Source organism: Hemiscyllium ocellatum, chromosome 6, assembly GCF_020745735.1.
Source record: "Hemiscyllium ocellatum isolate sHemOce1 chromosome 6, sHemOce1.pat.X.cur, whole genome shotgun sequence".
Taxonomy (NCBI): Eukaryota; Metazoa; Chordata; class Chondrichthyes; order Orectolobiformes; family Hemiscylliidae; genus Hemiscyllium; species Hemiscyllium ocellatum.
Window position 1 is genome coordinate 91,469,182 of NC_083406.1, and position 20,096 is coordinate 91,489,277.

General features: G+C 41.1%; 1 protein-coding gene across 1 annotated transcript in view; it reads left to right on the forward strand.

Moving 5' to 3' along the window:
* Positions 1–20,096, forward strand: part of pds5b (PDS5 cohesin associated factor B) — a 237,068-nt gene that overhangs the window by 157,148 nt on the left and 59,824 nt on the right. Inside the window, exons 21-23 of the mRNA XM_060826137.1 lie at positions 1,782–1,940; positions 2,613–2,681; positions 15,045–15,181. Coding sequence (XP_060682120.1) covers positions 1,782–1,940; positions 2,613–2,681; positions 15,045–15,181 — 365 coding nt within the window. The remainder of the gene's footprint in view (positions 1–1,781; positions 1,941–2,612; positions 2,682–15,044; positions 15,182–20,096) is intronic.

The following is a 20,096-nucleotide window of genomic DNA, read 5'->3' on the forward strand; positions in this document are numbered from 1 at the left end:
TAAGTACTAGCAAATGGGACTAAATTAATTTAGAATATCTGGTCAGCATGGAGGATTTGGACCAAAGGGTCTGTTTCCACGCTGTACATCTGACTCTCTGGCTGTAGCCCACTCCCTGACAGACTCGGAAGGACAGGGCACCTGACTGATCTCTGCAACTCATGCCTACCTTCCTGTTAATCCCTGGACTGTATTGGTTCTGCAAAACTGACTGTGACTCATTGACTGCTACAATATGGAGCCCTGACTGTCCCAATTGACTGTCCCATTGTATCCAAGCCCCTGAGCAGTGGTTTGACCTTGTCTTTGACTCACTCACAACATCTGATTGATGACTGTCTCCTTTGACCTGACTGAGGATTACTTTTGAATATATTGAAGTACATACATTGTTAGCATATGCTTAGGTGTGACATTGATGTGGCATAGTGTCATGCAACAATATGTTCACTCGTGAATGATGACTGATGGTAACCATGATAAACTCCACTTTGTGTCTGAACTAAGAGGCAAAGCAATACGGAAGAACTGTGAACACGTAAGCTCTGAATTTGGTCGAAACACAGAAAGAGCCAAGATAAATGTCAACAGTTGTTGTCGTCCAGCAATTGGACAACCCAAGCTTAGTTTTACTTATGAGTACTTTAGCAAAATTCTGTGTGTTCATGTCCTCTCTTCCCACCTTCAGTTCCATTTAAGACTTTTGCTTAATTTGCGCTGATGGTAAATTTTGAATGAATCCCTCTTTTCCTCTAGTTAAACATTGGGCAGTCTGAAGCACTCATATTTGCTCCTGACCATTAGCTTGTTTCTGATTCTATAACCTACACACTGGTTGTTCTGCCTGGTTTAAGGGGCATAGTTGAGAGTGGCACTATGATTTAATCATGTTGTTGTCAGTAGATTTGCAATTCCATTGCTATCCACTTGTTTGGTATCCTGAGTTTGAATTTCGAGACTTCCTGAAGAAGGGCTTATGCCCGAAATGTCGAATCTCCTGTTCCTTGGATGCTGCCTGACCTGCTACACTTTTCCAGCAACATATTTTCAGTTTCGAGACTTCGAGCCAGTTACTGTTTTTGAGAGATTTTGATTGTCTTGGATTGATAGTTTGCCATGTAATTAAAAGATGGCAACCGCAAAGGGCTCATGTTGCTTCTATGCTAAGAGTTATTTGATCAAGGATGTTGTAATTCGATAAGTCTGGGCCTGAGTCACTTAGAGTGTGTAAATATGAAAACTGATTGTCAGAAGGGCTTAGAAATGATACCTCGTGTTTCTTCAGAGTAATTTAAAAAAAAATTTTGATGTGAAGATGAGTTTAGTAAATCATGGAAAATGATCATTGGTTATGAATGTTTAAATTTCACGTGCTATCTTAATTGGAATTTAGCTGAGTTGATTAACCGAAGGCCTAAAATTGCTGAAGATGAACATTTTTCAATCCTTTGTTTTTAAGCATTACATTTAACAGTTTAAAAAACAAAAACCGGGATTTCGATAAAAGAGCAATGCTAATATGATGCCATTAATTCATTTTAAAAATTGTACAATTAGAATATTAACCATAATCTTTTTATTTCTCTGCTTATGTTGTATGATGCTCCCAGCAAATGCACCTTGGGAATCGTGTAACATAATTATTCACTAATTAAGTGAAAATTGTGGGCTTTGCCCAGTTTTCTGTGGGGCACTTATTGGCAGTGAGCCTAATCCGCTAGAATGCCAGAATATCAAATCACCCCAAATGACTTGTAATCTGACTACTGATTTTTTTTCAGCCTTTGCACAAAAGTTTGGATCCCAGCAACCCAGAGCAGCTCATCACTCCTTTGATTTCAATTGGACATATAGCTATGCTGGCTCCAGAACAATTTTCTGCACCTCTGAAGTCCCTAGTGGCTGGTTTTGTTGTGAAAGACTTGTTAATGAATGACCGAGTAAGTACATATTTTAGTTACAACATTTTGAAATGGCAGTTTAGTTATGAAGTCGGATTTTTCATTCGTGTTGTCTTTAACATCTTGCAGCAGACAGGTACGAACTTGCTTCCAGATTTCTGCTAATGTCTGTCAAAAATAGAGAAAGTAGGAAACATTGAAATGAACTGATTTGACTGATTACTTCTTACTGTATTTTCCTCAAGTAAAGAAATACCCAAATTTATTGCTAAGATTGATAGCAGAGTGGGTTGTGATAATATTGGAACTGCGCCAATTGAACACTGTTTTGTTCTCTTATTGGAGCACTTCCTTTCACAACCCAAGTTAAACAACTTAGCTTGAAAGTAAACACTAAAAGGAAACCCTCCTATTAACAGTATATTTGTTTCTGGTTGGCTGTCGAAGCCCCGCATGTTAGTATAGTGCACTCTATTGGTGTTTTATTATGGGCTATTTTCATGACCCTATTAAACATTACCTGGCACTGTTAGGTAGGAGGGAAAAAAAAGTTTGAAGAAAGCTCATGTTTGTAGAAATTTTTAAATATATCTCAACATCAGATCACAGATGTTCTGAATAACTATTTCTAAATTAAAAATTTATCAGTTGTGAGGGTTTTTTCCCCCAACAGCTGTCAAATTCAAATGATTACTATCATTCTGTTGTTAGTTTCCGGCGAAGAAGACGACAAAGCTTTGGGTACCAGATGATGAAGTCTGTCCTGAAACACTGACAAAAGTAAGTGCTGTTTAGAAAAACGCTGCCATTTTCCTGTGCTGCCTTTGCCATTAAGGTATTTTCAAGTTCTATAAGGAGTCTGATAAGGGAGATTAAGGTAAATTATTTTAGCTTTTCAAGTGAAGCAGTAATTTATATATGCTTCTTTCAATCTAGCCTACTATATTCATTGTTCACATGTGATCTCCAAAACACCATGGGGACAAAATGCAGACTATTAATCATTTTGACTTTAATTCTGTCTGCAAGCATGATCGTGTGCTTCTGATGGCCTGTTGTTTCAATTCTCCATCTTGTCATGCTGACATTTCCACCCTTTAGCTGCTACACTATCCTAGTTGAAACTCAATATAAATTTCAGAAGCAGAACTTTATCTTTTCATGTAAGCACCTTCCAGTTTTTTGGACTTGACATTGAGTTGAACAATTTCAGGAATATACCTGTGATTATAAATTGAGATTTATATGTATTTTAAGTTCATTTATTGCAAGTTCAAGTTCTTAGATTGAGTGAATGAGGGATGTGGGTTTGAATTTTAACTTAAGGATTTATCTATCTATGATGATTTCTGTTCAGTCAGTTTGTGGGAAGTACTTATGCACCACTAATAAAGTTTGTGTACCTTTTTAGATTGTTTTGTGGCCCAGCAAGATTAATAATGGGACTTCAAGGTTTGTTAGAAATTTCTGTAACTGCTGTTTTTGCAGGAGCTTGGCAGGGAGCACGCATCGGTTGGAGTGATTGATTCCTGTTCATAGTGATTTGAGACAGTCCTCTGAAGTCCTTTGATTAAGCAGCTTATATAGACCAGTGTTCCTGTTAAGAGAAGGACATATTAAGCTATCCAGCCACCACACCTTAAGAATATATTTGTGTTAGAGGTAGTACAACATAGGTCTACAAAAATGATTCGTGGACTTCAGGGGTTAGATTCTGAGAGGTTTTCAGATGAGATCTATTTTCTCTTGGATTTAGAAGGTTAAAGGGTAATCTGATTGAACTCGTAAGATGTTCACAGGAAAAGACAGGGTAGATAAAGATAAACAATTTACACTGTTCAAGGATTCTCGAACTAGGGGAATATTGTCTGTAAATTTGGGCCAGTCTCTTCAAGAGAGATGTTGGGAAACATGTGCACACACAAGGTGGGAGAGGTTGTAGCTCTCTTCCACACATCATTAGTGGATGCTCGATGAGTTGTTCATTTTAAATCTAAGTACTCCTGCTTAACAAAAATCTGAGGATATAAGCTAATAGCAGGTGTCTGGAGTTAGGCTACCAATCGATTGGTCCCATTGAATAATGGAAACGGCTCATGGGACTGACTGGTGTATTCCTGTTCCTATTATAGTACTGAGTTAGTGTTATTCCTAACCCAAAGATATTGGGATAAAACCCAGAAGAGTTGTTTGAAAATGATCATCTTTAAACTTGGGTGCATGAATAACACTAGGAGAAGATATCTGCATTTCCAGTCTTTAAGTGACAATCTATTGAAATTTTAGAGACAGGGACTCCAGTGTGAATACTGTACCAATGATGTGTTGTGGCTATTTGACAAAAGCATTTATGTTATGCCTCACTGAGGTAGCTTGCTAGAGGCCATGTTCTGCTACTCCTGGAGTTGTCGAAAGTTTAAAGCTTTTTAAAAAAATGCAGTGTTTCCTAATTTTACCTGCCTTTTAGAGCCAGACAGATAGCGTAGGTCAGATTTTTGTATTCAATAGGAATTGCTATTTATTACAAATAGATTTTAACTGCAGATTTTTTGACATGACTGTACCGATTAAAACTCTAACAACCTTGTTAATTCCCAATTACATGCACTATAATGAGAAACAGAAATAAACAAGGGTGTAATGGACAAAGTAGAAAAACAGGAAAGGCAATTCAGTGGTCCCTGTCCCCAAGGTTTACTGAGAGATTCTTTTCAGTTTGTCAGGATTTGCTGGTCCTTGATCTGTCATCTTCAAGTACTTCCACTTGCTTGCAGGAGGTCCAGGGTTGCTGGTTCACACTTAAAGTCTATGACTTGTTGTTTAAGCACTGCTGAAGAAACAATAAACTAGTCTTATTCAGGTTTATAGTGTGCTTTACTGCATAGAAAAGAGGCAACACTTGTCCTTTTTCACAAATCTGATGGCTTCTCCCTCAAAACATTTACACCCACAAGCTGTTCAGCTATCTGCAAACCAATCACATTGATGTTGGCAGGCAGAAGGCCTATGTTATCGAAAACTGGTTGCCATACCACAAACCAATCAGCAACCTGTCAGCTGGAGCTTCATTCATATACAGAGGAACCTCGATTATTTGAATACCAATTATCCGAAGGAGATCTCAAGGTCCTGGTGGAAACATTACATCAAAGGTGTGTTTCCAACCGTGATCATGTCTTTTGTTTACAGTGATTCAACAGTCTCTCTCTCTCTCTCTCTCTCTCCACACCTTTCCCTGAGTTCTTCAGAGGGGTATACCCTAAACCGCCCTTCCCTAGATAATCTCTCCAACATTGTCCTGTACAGGGCAAAAGTAGAACCTGGTAAAAAGTTGTGTGTGTGTGCGCTCATGCTATTTGGAGACTTGCCCCCCAAAAGCAACTGCAGCAGTCTTATTGGTATCCAGTCCAGCTGCCCCCAGAGAGGAAGCAGGTGTATACAGGATTGGGGGGCGGTGTGGGACGGGGTTAGGGACAAGAGCGGTGTTAGACTGGGTTTGGGGCGGGTGTGGTGTTGCACAGGGTTGGGAGCTGTGGAGTGGTGTTGTATGGGGTTGGGGACAGGGTGTGTGTAGCAAGGGGGTGGGATGACGGTGTCGGGCGAAGTTGGGGCGGGGTCTCACGCGCTGTGTGCTGCTGCAGCCTTCTGAACGAGGAGCAGACTTTAAAAACTCCGAGCCCCAGAAAAAAGGTATTTAATCGATTTAACCGAATAATCAATTATCTGAACAAAATAGTGCCTGCCCATCACATTCGGGTAATCGAGGTTCCCCTGTACACGCCTTGGCTTCAGATTGCCTCTACTTAGACTTGCCTTAGTTGTGCAACTAGCTATGCAAACAACACTCACATGGCATGTAGGGTAACTTGCTTTTGAAGAATACAGCAATCCTTCATCCATCGTTAGCTTACAAAACCCTTATTTTCCATTTTGGTCCAGAATCAAAAATAAGGAAAAATGTTACAATATGACCTTTTACTAAGTTGTTGTTCTTAGTTTGTATTGCAGTGTTCTTTGGGATGAGTGTCTTATACTTTAACTGTGTGTTTATAAATATTTGAGCTTGTGTTGTAAATAGAAAGTTTCTTCTACTCCATTTTGTCTGTTTTATTGTGAAAACAAAAATGTGCAGTATTGTATGTTTATGTTTTAATTTTAATGAAGTAGCCTCTGTCAAAACAAAATATGATCTAACAAGCTAGGATATGCTACAATGTATTGTCCAGTTCTAACATCAGCTGGGATCGTAACACACTTTAAACTTTATCACCTTATTTTGTTCTTTTATCTTTCTTTGTTTTAGTTTCTTTTCATTTCAGTTAGCAGTACAGCTGCTCTAGGCACAATTTTTTTGGATTTTTCTTGTCTCATCTCTATTACCTTTTGACTCTGCAAGGTAAACTTTTCTGTAGTTTTGTCTTTTGTGTCTTTCATTTTGTCACTGAACTTCATTTCGTTCTTATCCTGGCCACACCTTGCTCAAAACCTATTAGGCTTCTAACCTTTCCTGGTTCTGAGGATAGATTGCAGACCTGAAACATTAAATCCCTTTCTCTTAATGTAGATGCTGCCTGACCTCCTGAGTTTTTTACCGGCATTTCAGTTTAATTTTTCTGAAGTATTTTAACGATGTCCTTTGAACAAAATTTATATGAAATGATTGCTTTTTTCCTCCATGTATGCTATCTTACTGCTGTGACTTTAGTTTATTCTGTTTTTATTTCTGTTGTACAGAAGTGTTTTGCTATTAAATTATTCTGGGGGCACATGAACAGATAGGTATAATCTTAAAATTAGAGCTGTAAGCTTCACTACTCCAAGCTCTCTATGCCAGCCTCCCAATGTCACCCTATCTAAAATTGCAGCCAGGATATTCACAAGGGGAATCATCTACAAAGAATAGACGAGAATTAAGCTTTGAACAGTCTTTAACAAGAAATGTTTTCATAGCTCCTTGAAAGTGGAGTCGCAGGTAGGTAGAATAGTGAAGAAGGTGTTTGGTATGCTTTCCTTTATTGGTCATAGTATTGAGTACAGGAGTTGGGAGGTGATGTTGCAGCTGGACAGGACATTGGTTAGACCACTGTTGGAATATTGTGTGCAATTCTGATCTCCTTCCTATCGGAAAGATGTTGTGAAACTTGAAAGGATTCAGAAAAGATTTACAAGGATATTGCTAGGGTTGGAGGTTTTGAGCTATAGGGAGAGGCTGAACAGGCTGGGGCTGTTTTCCCTGGAGCGTCAGAGGCTGAGGGGTGACCTTTATAGAGGTTTACAAAATTATGAGGGGCATGGATAGGGTAAATAGACAAAGTCTTTTCCATGGGGTTGGAGTCCGGAACTAGAGGGCATAGGTTTAGGCTGAGAGGGGAAAGATATAGAAGAGACGTACGGGGCAACATTTTCACACAGAGGGATGTACGTGAAAGGAATGAGCTGCCAGAGGATGTGGTGGAGGCTGGTACAATTGCAACATTTACAAGGCATTTGGGTGGGTATATGAATAGGAAGGGTTTGGAGGGATATGGGTTGGGTGCTGGCAGGTGGGACTAGATTGGGTTGGGTTATCTGGTCGGTTGGCCCGAAGGATCTGTTTCCATGCTGTACGTCTCTATGAATCTATGACTTCTCTGGAGGATCCTGACTTCACAGAAGCTAGTTTTCAGCCAGTTTGGCTCACTTCACATGGTACTGGAAGTAGCTGACTGCACTTGATCAAGCATTGGTTTCAGTTCTCTAATCCAAAATTTAATGGTATGGTGGACAGTGAAGATGGTTATCTAAGATTACAAAGAGATCTTGATCAATTGGGTCAGTGGGTTGAGAAATGGCAGATGGAATTTAACTTGGATAAATATGCATTATTGCAGTTTTCAAAGTTTGTGAGAAGATTTGTAGCTCAGGTGCTCGTTGTTGTGGTTCTGTTCGCCGAGCTGGGAATTTGTGTTGCAAACATTTCGTCCCCTGTCTAGGTGACATCCTCAGTGCTTGGGAGCCTCCTGTGAAGTGCTTCTGTGATCTTTCCTCCGGCATTTATAGTGGTTTGAATCTGCTGCTTCCGGTTGTCAGTTCCAGCTGTCCGCTGCAGTGGTCAGTATATTGGGTCCAGGTCAATGTGCTTGTTGGTTGATTGATTGATTGATTGATTGAATCTGTGGATGAGCCTCATGCCTCTAGGAATTCCCTGGCTGATCTGTTTGGCTTGTCCTATAATAGTAGTAGTATTGTCCCAGTGGAATTCATGTTGCTTGTCAGCTGCGTGTGTGGCTACTAAGGAAAGCTGGTTGTGTCGTTTCGTGGCTAGATGGTGTTCATGGATATGGATTGTTAGCTGTCTTCCTGTTTGTCCTTATTGCAGTTTAGTCAAACAAGCAGGGTAGGACTTAAGCAGTTAAAGGTAGGACCCTGGGTAGTGTTGCAGAATAGAGAGACTTTGGGGGTTCAAGTATATAATTCTTCGAAATTTGTGTCATAGTAAGGCTGCTTAGAGTTTAGTACTTTTCCCTTCATTGCTCTGACCTTTTGAATATAGGAGTTGGGAGGTGAGGTCGTACAGAACATTAGTGAGGTCTCTTCTCGAGTACTGTGTGCAATTATAGTCCCCTTATTGTAGGAAGAATATTATTAAATTAGAGAGGGCTTAAAAGATTTGTCAAGCTGGTGCTGGGAATGGAGGTTTGAGTTATAAAGGAGAGGCTGGATAGGCTGGACTTTTTTCACTGGAATGTAGGAGGTTGATGAGTGACCATCTCGAAGTTTATAAAATGGTGAAGGGCATAGATAAGCTGAATAGCCAAGGTCATTTCCACTGGATAGGGGGTTCAAAACTAGGTGGCATATTTTTTTAAGGTGAGAGGAGAAAGTTGTTTTTAAAAAAAAGAGGGGCTTTTTTTAACATACAGAAAGTGGTTTGTATGTGGAATGAACTCCAGAGGAAGTGGTGGATGCAGGTCAAGTTACAGTATTTAAAAGACATTTGGATATATACATGAATAGGAAATGAGAGTAATAAATTCTGAATTCATATAGCATACAAAGCAGACAAATTGAAGAGGACTGGACAGAATACTAAGAATGGAAGAAAAGCTTAAATAAGGAGGGAGAAATTCCGGTATGAGAAAAGCTAGCTAGAAATATTTCTAGATAGGAAAAGTTTCTTCGGGTATTCCAAAGGGAAGTGAGTTCGTGAGCTGCATGTTTTATCTTTTTAGAGAATGTTTGGCAAGTGAATAATGGTAAATTGAGCAATGGAAGATTTGGCATTTACCTTCACTACAAAGGATGCAAATTTCTTGGGAATAGTTATGACTCGGGAGGTAAAAGGGTAGGAGGAACTTAAAATGGTGGCAATCACCAGAGTATATGTACTCTGAAAACTATTAGAACTAAAAACTGATCAGACCCCAGATGTCATAAACATCAACCTGGAATTCAGGGTTTTGAGATTGGCTGGTGGAATTATAGATGCATTGATAATTTTGCAAAATTCTCCGGATTCTAGAAAGCTCCCATTGGAATATGGGACTCTTCTAATCAAGGCTGAATGTGTAAAAGCAGCAAGATGGAAACTAAAGCTAGTTTTTCAATATCTGCTATTAGAAAAATGCTGCAATCTACTATTAAGGAGGTTGTCATGGGCACTTCGAAAATATCTGGCAGCACAGTCGGGCAGAGTCAACATGATTGTGAAAGAGAAATAGCATTTGACAAATTTGAGTTCTTTTGAGGAAGGGACAAAAAATGTGGATGAGTAGCTGTGCACTGGAAAGCCAAGTACAGCACACAGATTGACATAGTGCCACCTCCGAGATTTCAGTGCAAAATAAGAGTCTGTGATATTAGAGGCAACATAAGAGTCTGGAAAGAGGATTGGTTAGAAAATAGTACTTCTAATGGATTAGTTTCAAGTTGCTGACATGCGATGGGTGGAGTGTTACAGAAATCAGTGCTGAGGCTATGATCTTGTGTTTGTTCCTTCATCCAAGATTTCAAATAGATTTGCTGGAGGGTAGCAAAGTAGGTTGTGAATTGAATTGAAGTGAATTGAATTGTACTGAGGCACAGTGAAAAGCTTTGTCTTGCAAGCAATACAGGCAGATCACATAACTAATTGGCATAGATAATAATAGGTCAACAGCAGCAAAAACAAAAACACAGGTACAGATGAATGTTAAGTGTGTGTGAGTCCATTCTGTGTTCTAACAACATGAGGGTAGAAACTGTTTCAAAGCAGGCTGGTGCATGTGTTCAGTCTTCTGTACCTTCTCCCTGATGGTAGAGGTTGCAGAAAAGAGGTTGCCAGGGTGGGTTGGCTCTTTAAGAATGCTGACGGCCTTTACTTGACAGTGGGCCTGGTAGATGGATTCTATGAGATGGGAGGTTGGCTTTTGTGATTGTCCGAGCTGAGTTCACCACTCGCTATAGCTGTCTCTGATCTTGAATGGTACAGTTGCCATACCAGGTAGTGATACATCCAGACAGAATGCTCTCTATGGCACCTATAAAAGTTGGCAAGGGTATTCGCCGTCATGCTGAATTTCCTCAGCTGCCTGAGGATGATGGTACGTTGTTTGGCCTTTGTAACCAGTACGTCCACATGAAGAGTCCAAGAAAGCTTGTGTGGATGACCACTTCCAGGAGTTTGACACACTCCACTCATTCCATCTCTGCTATTAATTTGTAGGGGGGCATGAGTAGCAGTTGTTCTCAGTGGACCATTTTTCCAGGTCTTCCACCTCCCATCTGTAGTCTGTTTCATCGCTATCTGAGATTCAACTGACTATGATGGTGTCATTCGCAAACTTGTAAATGGCATTCGTCAAGAATTTGGCAGCACAGTCATGGGTATGCAGTGAGTACAGCAGTGGGCTGTTTACGCATCCCAATCTTCACAATAGTTTCCTGACCCACAGGTGACAGAGGATCCAGTTGCAGAGAGTAGGGCTTAGTCCGAGATCACTAAGTTTAGTAATCAGAATCGAGGCGATAGTATTGTTGAAGGCTGAACTGTAGTCAATGAGTAGTACTCTTATGGAGCTGTTCTTGGTGTCAAGATGTTCTAGGGAGGAATAAAGGGCAAGTGATGTGGCATCTGACCTGGATCTGTTGGTTTGATAGGCAAATTGGAGAGGGTCAAGAATAATGGGGAGGCTGGAGTTGATTAAAGCCATGACCAGCCTTTCAGAGCACTTCATGACCACTGAGGTTAGGGCCACTGGCAGTAGTCATTGAGACATGCTGCATGAGCCTTCTTAAGCACAGCGATAATGTTGGCCCTCTTGAAACAGGCAGGGACAGTGGCCTGCTGCAGGGTGTGGTTGAAGATGTCCGAGAAAACCTGTGCCAATTGATCTGTGTATGCCCTGAGTGCACGGCCTGGTACTCCGTCTGGTCCCATCGCTTTCCTTGGATTCACATGAAGGAAAACTGATCTGACCTCTGATGCAGTGACTATTGGGATAGGTTCATCAGGACCTGTTGGAATAGGTGTTACCTCTCTGCCAAAATTCAGCTCAAAGTGAGCAAAGAAGGCGTTGAGACGATCTGGGTGGGATGCGTCCTCATCTGCTATCTTGCACTATCTCTTGTAGTAAGAGGATTATTGCATAATTGGAGTCTGCAGAAGTGTAAATAGGTTAAGTGAGTGGAGGAAGATATTTGGCAGACTGAGTATAACATGAGAAAATATGAACTTGTACGTTTTGTCAGAAGGAATAGAAAGGCAGTGTATTATTTAATTCAGTGGAGATTTCAGATCTTTGTGATACAGAGGCATCTGCGTGTCCTGGTTCACAAGCCACAGAAAGCTAGTGTACCCCAACAACAAAGGATAAAGAAAGTAAATACAATGTTGTTGCCTATTGCTAGGGGAGTGGAAAATAAAAAGATCGTTTTGCTACTGTTTTATAGGACAAGGGTGTTTCTTACTCGCTCATAGGATATTGGTATCACTAGTGCAGCATCTATTGCCCATCCCTCTTTACCCTTAGAAAAATAGTGGTGAGCAGCCTTCTTGAGTCGCTGCAGTCCATGTGCTGTACATAGATCCACAATGCCATGAGGGAGGGCATCCTGGAATTTTGGCCTAGCAACAATGAAGCAACAGTGGTCTGTTTCCAAGTCAGGATGGTATGTGACTTTAAGGGAAGCTGGCAGGTGGTGGTATTCCTATGTATCTGTCCTTATCCTTTTTGATGGAAGTGGTTTTGGGTTTGGAAGGTGAAGTCTAAGGATCTTTGGTGAATTTCTGCATTGCATCTTGTAGGTAGTATCAGCATTGTCCATTGAGTGTTGGTGGTGGACTGATTAGCACCAAATCTACAAACAGTTAAATGGGTTACTTTGTCTTGAATGGTGTCCAGTTTCCTGAGTGATGTTGGAGCTGCACCCATCCAGACAAGTGGGGAGATTTCCAACAGACTCATGACTTCTGCTTTGCAGATTGTGGAGAGGCTTAGAGGGAGACGGAGGTGGTTGCTTGCTGCAATTCCTAGCTTCTTGTCTGCTGTTGTACCCAATGTATTTTATCATGAGTTCAGTTCAGCCTTTGGCCAGTGGTAACCCACTAAATGTTGTTAGTGGACGATTCAGTGATGGTAACACCACAGAATGTCATGGGGCAGTGGTGATATTGTCATTGTTTAACATTGGTCTGGTGCAAATGTTACTACTCTTTAGCCCAAGCAAATGGTGCTGAAATGGAGAGAGAGTAATTGATTAAATAGCTGGACGTGATTGATTCAAGGACAGAAACCTGAGAAACTCCTTCAGAGACATCCTGGAACTGACCTGACTGACCAGGTATGACTCCAACCAGCAGAATGTGTCCTCTGATGCCCATTAATTCCAGTTTTGCTAGGGCTGCTTGATGCCTCACTTGGTCAAATGCTGTCTTGATATCAAGGGCTGTCATTTTCTCTGTCTGGAATTCAGCGCTTTTTGTCCATGTTTGAACCAAGGTTGTAATGAGTCGATTGCCCTGGCAGAATCCAAACTGGGCGTTCAATGAATAAGTTTTTGTTGAGCAAGTGCTGTGTGACAACACTGTCAACGAAGCCTTCCATCATTTTACTTAACATCAAGAGTAGACTGATGGGAGCAGTAATTAGCCATGTTGTATTTGTCCTGCTTTTTCTATACAGGTCATAATGGAGCAATTTTTCATATTATTAGGTAACTGTATCAACTTGGCTAAGAGTGTAGCAAGGTCTGGAGCACAAGTCTTCAGTACTGGATCAGAGACTTTGCAGTATTCAGTGCTTCCAACTGTTTCTTCCTCATTTGTGATGTAAATCAAATTGACTGAAGACTGGCAACTGTTATTTTGATTTGATTTATTATCACATGTAGTGAGATACAGTGAAATGTATTGTATTATGGGCTAACCAGACACATCATAACCTTTTAAGTGCCTCAGAGGAATAGAACAGATTGCAGGACCTAGTGTTGAAGATGCAGGGAAGGTACAGAGAAAGATCAACTGTAATGAATGTGAGGTCCATTCATAGTCTGACAACAGTGGGGAAGAAGCTGTTCTTGAATCTATTGGTACGTGTTTTTACTTTTTTTATCTTCTATCTGATGGAAGGGACCTGGAGAAGGCTGAGATAGATCATCAACTGAGTACTTCTGGCTGAAGATTATCGCAAATGCTTCAGCCTTCTCATTTGCACTGATGCGCTGGTCTTTCCCATCATTTGAGGATGGCAATATTTGTGGAGCCACATCCTTCAGTGAGCTTTTTAATTGTCCACCACAATTCCTGACTGGATTTGGCAAATCTGTCTCCAGTAAGTTACTTGATCACCAACAACTGTTCTCAACTGGATGTGCAGGACTGCGAGAGCTCAGATCTGATCTGTTGGTTGTGAGATCACTTAGCTCTGTCTGTCACTTTATGCTGTTGGGCATACAAATAGATCTGTTTGGTGGCTTCACCAGGTTGATATCTCACCTTCAGGTGTGCCTAGTGCTGCTCCTGGCATACCCACCTGCACTCTCCATTGAACCAGGGTTGATCTTCTGACTTGATGGTAATGGTTGAGTGGGAGATATGCTGGGCCATGAGGTTGCATATAATGCTGGAGTGCAATTTTGCTGCTGTTGATGGCCCACAGCACCTCCTAGATGAATTGTTAGATTTGTTTGAAATCTGTCCCATTTTAGCATGGTGATACCATGTCCACACAACAGCATGTAAGGTATTTTCAGCATGAAGATTGGATTTCATTTCCCCAAGGACTGAACCCTCATGTCTGAAGAAGGGCTCATGCCCGAAACGTCGATTCTCCTATTCCTTGGATGCTACCTGACCTGCTGCGCTTTTCCAGCAACACATTTTCAGCTGTGATCTCCAGCATCTGCAGTCCTCACTTTTCCCCTTGAGTATAAGAAACACAATCAAATGTCTTTTCAAACATTGAGGACTCCCCAACAATAGTATCTTATCAGAATTTTGTTTCCCTCCAGTTATGATGAGCTTTGGTTGCAGTGTGGTTAAGAGCAATAAAGTTCTTATGAATACTTGAGCCTCAGACCAGTTATATTGTGAAATAATTAAAAGTGGAATCAGTTAAGTCGCCAGTTACTCACTCATAGAGATGGTAGGTTGAAGTGCAATGATTCAAACAATCTGCAGGGTCAGCTAGGTATGTAGCTCTGAATGTCCACTAAAAGAATAGTTCATTGAATGGAACATAAATTATTTGCCAAAACTGTTTAACATGGTCAAAATTGTGTAGAAAAGTATTATAGAATCACTGCAGTGTGGAAGCAGGCCATTTGGTCTGTCAAGTCCACACTGACTGCCTGAAAAGCGTACCACACTATTCCTATAGCCCTTGATGTTTACATGACTAATCCACCTAGTCTGAATATCCCTGGACACTATGGGCAATTTAGCTTGGCCAATTCACTTAACCTGCACATCTTTGGACTGGGGCAGAAAACTGGAGCACCTGGAGAAAACCCATGCAGGCACGAGGAGAATGTCTGTCTGTGTGGTGTTTGCACAGTCACCCAAGGGTAGAATTAAACCTGGTTCCCTGGCAGTGAGGTAGAGTTGCTCCCTTTGGCAAAGTGCCAAAATACACTTTGAGCTCACTTATTTTTAAATGCTTCAAAGTTGATTTCTTTATTTTACAGATACAGGCCATGAAGATGATGGTGCGGTGGTTGATGGGAATGAGGACCAATATAAATAAATCAGGAACCTCTACCTTGAGACTATTAACGGCTATACTACATAGTGATGGTGACTTGACAGAACAGGGGAAAATTAGGTTTGTAATAATCAGCTAAATGCTTTTCACTTGTGTATTGTTTTGTATATCAGCTCACAGGGTGAGTAGATAGTTCCATAGAAAATTATGGTTACAGTATAAAACTTGGTTTCCATTCAGTGTGTTTTGTACTGAGTAGATAAAGGAATTCATAAATTTAACTCTGATTATAAGCTGACCAGAGTCAAGAGTGTGGTGCTGGAAAAGCACAGCAGGTCAGGCAGCATCTGAGGGCCAGGAAAATCAATATTTCGGACATAAGCCCTTCATCAGGAAAAGTGCTCAAAAAGTTTTCGAAAAAGAGAATAGGTTTGTTTTGTCACCTTTGTCATGAAGTAGTTAAGGCACATGTGTAGCAGACTATTCAATGAAGCAGTGGAGCCAAATAAGTTGGAAGAAATAGTTCAGTTGATGAATAGATATTTGGAAGAGTAGGTGATTAAGTGGAAGAAAAATGAAGTGCTGCAGATCCTAGCAATGCGAGCCTAAAGTTTTTGTGTAAGGACTCAGCAAATCAGGGCATACTGTGGAAAGAGAAGCTGTTAACATTTCAGGTGTGAGTTTTAAGTTAGTTAACCTGAAATATTAACTGTTCTACTTCCTAAAAATGCTGTTGGACCTGCTGAGTGTTTCCTGTGTTTGCTGCTTTTAAAAGTGGTTAATGGGTTTAAGCAGCTAGGTAAGCTGAATTGTCCTTATTAGCTCTGTACTTGCATAAATTACGAATCAAAAGAAACCATTCCTGCATGTGGGAATATAATCAGAGATGATTCAAATTTTTTGCTTTTAATCTTGACAGTGGATGGCTTTGGTTAGATCCTGTGGAGTTCTGAGGACATGTTTTAACCTCAGTATCAGACTTTCAGCTTGTATGAACCTTTGCCTTGCTGGGTCTGGAATTCCCAGAAATGCATGTAATCTGAACACAAACTGATAATTGTTGCATATGCGGTACACATATAAATCAGTATGCCCAAGACTACATGGTCTTCTTTTATAGGGAGGGTTTAAACTAATTTGGCAGGAGGGTGGGAATCAGAGCCACATGTCTGGGAGGGGGTCAGTTACAGATGTGACAGTGACAGGATATATTGAATCTAAAAGGAAGGTTTCTCACGCAATGAAACAAAGGGATCGGTTAAAGTGTGTCTGCTTTAATTAAAGGAGTGTCCAAAATAAGAGTAATGAACTTGGAGCATGGATCAGTACTTGGGACTATGATGTTGTGACCATAACTGAGATGTGGGTTTCACAGGGACAGGAATGGGTGCTTGATGTTCTAGGGTTTAGAACGTTTAAAAAGAACAGGGAGGGTGAACAAAGAGGAGGGGGTGTAGCATTGCTAATCAGAATGTGCATCACAGCTACAGAAACCAAGGTTGTTGAGGAAGGTTTGTCTACTGAGTCAGTAGGGGTGGAAGTTAGGAACAGCAAGGGAACAGCCACCGCATTGGGGGTTTTCTACAGACCACCTAATAGCAGTAGAGAGATTGAAGATCTCATAGGCGAGCAGATTCTGGAAAAATGCAAAAGTAGCAGGGCTGTTGTTATGGGTGTTTTCAACTTTTCCAGTATTGACTGGAACCTCCTAAGTGTCGATGGTTTGCATGGAGCCAGTTTTGTCAGGCGTGTTCAGGAGGGTTTTCTTACTCGGTATGTCAACCAACTGACGAGGGGAGAGGCCATTTTGGATTTGGTGCTCGGCAACGAGCCAGGACAGGTGTCAGATCTTGTGGTGAGAGAAGATTTTGGTGACCATGATCACAACTGCCTCACATTTAGCATATCCTTGGAAAGTGAAAGGAGTAATTACCAAAGGAAGATAGTCAATTGGGGAAAAGGAAATTATGACTCTATCAGACAGGAATTGGGAAGTATAGACTGGAAGCAATTGTTCAACAGAAAGGGTACAGCAGACATGTGGAGACTATTTAAGGAGCAGTTGTTGCGAGTGATGCACAAATTTGTTCCTCTGAGACAGGTAAGAAGAGGTAAGATTTAAGGAACCTTGGATGACGAGAACAGAGGAACTTCTTGTCAAAAGGAAGAAGGCAGCTTATGTAAGGTGGAAGAAGCAAGGATCTAGCACAGCTTTAGAGGCTTGTTAGAAAGGAGCTCAGAAATGGACTGAGGAAAGCCAGGAGGGGGCACGATAAAGGCTTGGCATGAAGGATTAGTGAGAACCCAAAGGCGTTTTACTGATACGTGAGGAATAAGAGAATGGTCAGGGAGAAGGTAGGGCCGATCGGGATAGCGAAGGGAACTTATATGTGGAGTCTGAGCAGATAGGCGAAGCCTTAATGAGTTTTTGCTTCAATTTTCACCAAGGAAAGGGAACTTGTTGTAAATGAAAACTTAGAGGAGCTGGGATATAGTCTTAACCAGATCAAGATTGATGTTGGTGTGCTAGAAATTTCGGAAAGCATTAAGATTGATAAGTCCCCAGGGCCAGACCAGATTTATCCTAGGCTTCTCCAGGAAGTGAGAAAGGAGGTTGCTAAGCTGCCTGCAAGGATATTTGCCTCCTCGCTCTCCATGGGAGTTGTACCAGAGGATTGGAAGGAGGCGAAAGTTATTCCTCTTTTCAAGAAGGGTTATAGGGAAATCGCTGACAATTACAGACCAGTCAGTCTTACGTCTGTGGTCAGCAAAGTTTTGGAAAGAATTCTGAGGAATAGGATTTATGACACTTTGGCAAAGTATAGTGTGATTAAAGGCAGTCAGCATGGCTTTGTGAGGGGCAGGTCATGCCTCACAAATCTTATTGAGGTTTTTGAGAAGGTGTCAAAACAGGTCGACGGTCGAGCAGTGGATGTGGTGTATATGGATTTCTGCAAGGCATTTGATGGGGTTCCCGATGGTAGGCTCATTCATAAAGTCAGGAAGGATGGGATATAGGGAGATTTGGCTATCTGGATCCAGAATTGGCTGGGTGACAGAAGGCAGAGTGTGATTGTAGATAGAAAGTATTCTGCCTGGAGGACAGTGTTGAGTGGGGTCCCGCAGCGCTCTGTACATGGGCCTCTACTCTTTGTAGTTTGTATAAATGACTTGGATGAGGAAGTTGAGGGGTGTGTTAGTAAATTTGCAGATGACACAAAGATTGGAGCTGTTGTCGATAGTATAGAGGGCTACTGCAGGCTGAAGTGCAATATAGACAGGAAGCAGAGCTGGGCTGAGAAATGGCAGGTGGAATTCAACCTGGATAAATGCGAAGTGATGCATTTTGGAAAGTTGAACTTGAATGTTGAATATAGGATTAAAGACAGGATTCTTGGCAGTGTGGAGGAACAGAGGGATCTGGGTGTGCAAATACATAGATCCCTCAAAGTTGCCACCAAAGTGGATAGGATTGTTAAGAAAGCATATGATGTTTTGGCTTTCATTAACAGGGGGATTGTGTTTAAGAGCCGCGAGGTTTTGCTACAGCTCTACAAGTCCCTGGTGAGACCACACTTGGAATATTGTGTCCAGTTCTGGTCACCCTACTATAGGAAAGATACAGAGGCTTTGGAGAGGGTGCAAAGAAGGTTTACCAGGATGCTGCCTGGCCTAGATGGCTTGCTTTATGAAAAAAGGTTGAATAAGCTCGAACTTTTCTCTCTGAAGAAAAGGAGGAAGAGAGGAGACCTGATCGAGATGTACAAAATAATGAGAGGAATAGATAGAGTCAATAGCCAGAGACTTTTTCCCCAGGGCAGGATTGACTGGTACAAGGAGTCATCGTTTGAAGATATTAGGAGGAAGGTACAAAGGAGACATCAGAGGTAGGTTCTTTACACAGAGTTGTGAATGCATGGAATGCGTTGCCAGTCATGGTGGTGGTGAAAGCCGAGTCATTGGGGACATTTATGCGACTGATGGACATAGACATGAATAGCAATGAGTTGAGGGGTGCGTAGGTTGTTACTATATTTTACATTTGGATTAAATCACGGCACAACATCATGGGCCAAAGGGCCTGTTCTGTGCTGTACTTTTCTATGTTCTAAAATGCTTGAGAATCTCAGTAGGTCTGGCAGCATTTGTGGAGAGAGAGAGTTAATGTTTTGCCTCAAGTATAATTCTTCAGGACAAACTTGCAGTCTTTTTACAGTTGTCCTTCCAAACTTCTTCACGCTGCTAATCTCATCCCAAGTCTAAATGCAAGAAGCCACCAACTGTATTTGCTCAGAGGATTTCTTTTCATTGAAGAGACAGAATTAAAAGCTCTTTATTTGAATGAAAGCAAAATTCATTGCAAAATGGGGGAATTCTTAGCACTAATAGAAGTAAATATCATGGCTGTTACATATTTCTTATGATCTGATATCATTGACGTGCTGTGTTGGAAAGAATGTGGTTTGTTTTATTGTCACTTTTTGAGTTTTGGAATGTATCTTTCTTCTGATCTGCTTGATTTTCTTATTTCTTTGCACGGATTTTTTATGGCCTTGATGTATAGGGCATAATTTTCAAACTTGTAGATGGTACAGAATTTGAAAGTGTTCTAAACTGTGGAAGGGGTAGTGTAGAACTTCAAAGGTCATCGACAAGTTGGTGGAATGGGTGGGCAAATGTCAGATCAAATTTAATGCAGAGAAGTGCAATGAATTTTGTCACAAAGAATGTAGAGAGACAATACAAAATAAAGGGTACAATTCCATAGGTTATTACAGGAACAGAAAAACCTGGCGGGCATACTTGCTCAGATAACTGGATAGGTTGAGAGAGTCGTTAATAAAGAAAGCAGTATGATTGACTGTATCAGTGGACCATAGGTAACTAAACATGGAGGATATGTTAACCTTTTTAAAATGCATGTGTTCAGTCTTGACTGGAGAAGAGTATCCTGTTCTGCATGCCATACTTTCAGAAGAATGTGAAGGTTTGGACTGTAGAAGTAAAATTGAGTGTTGTTGAGGGGATGAAGAAC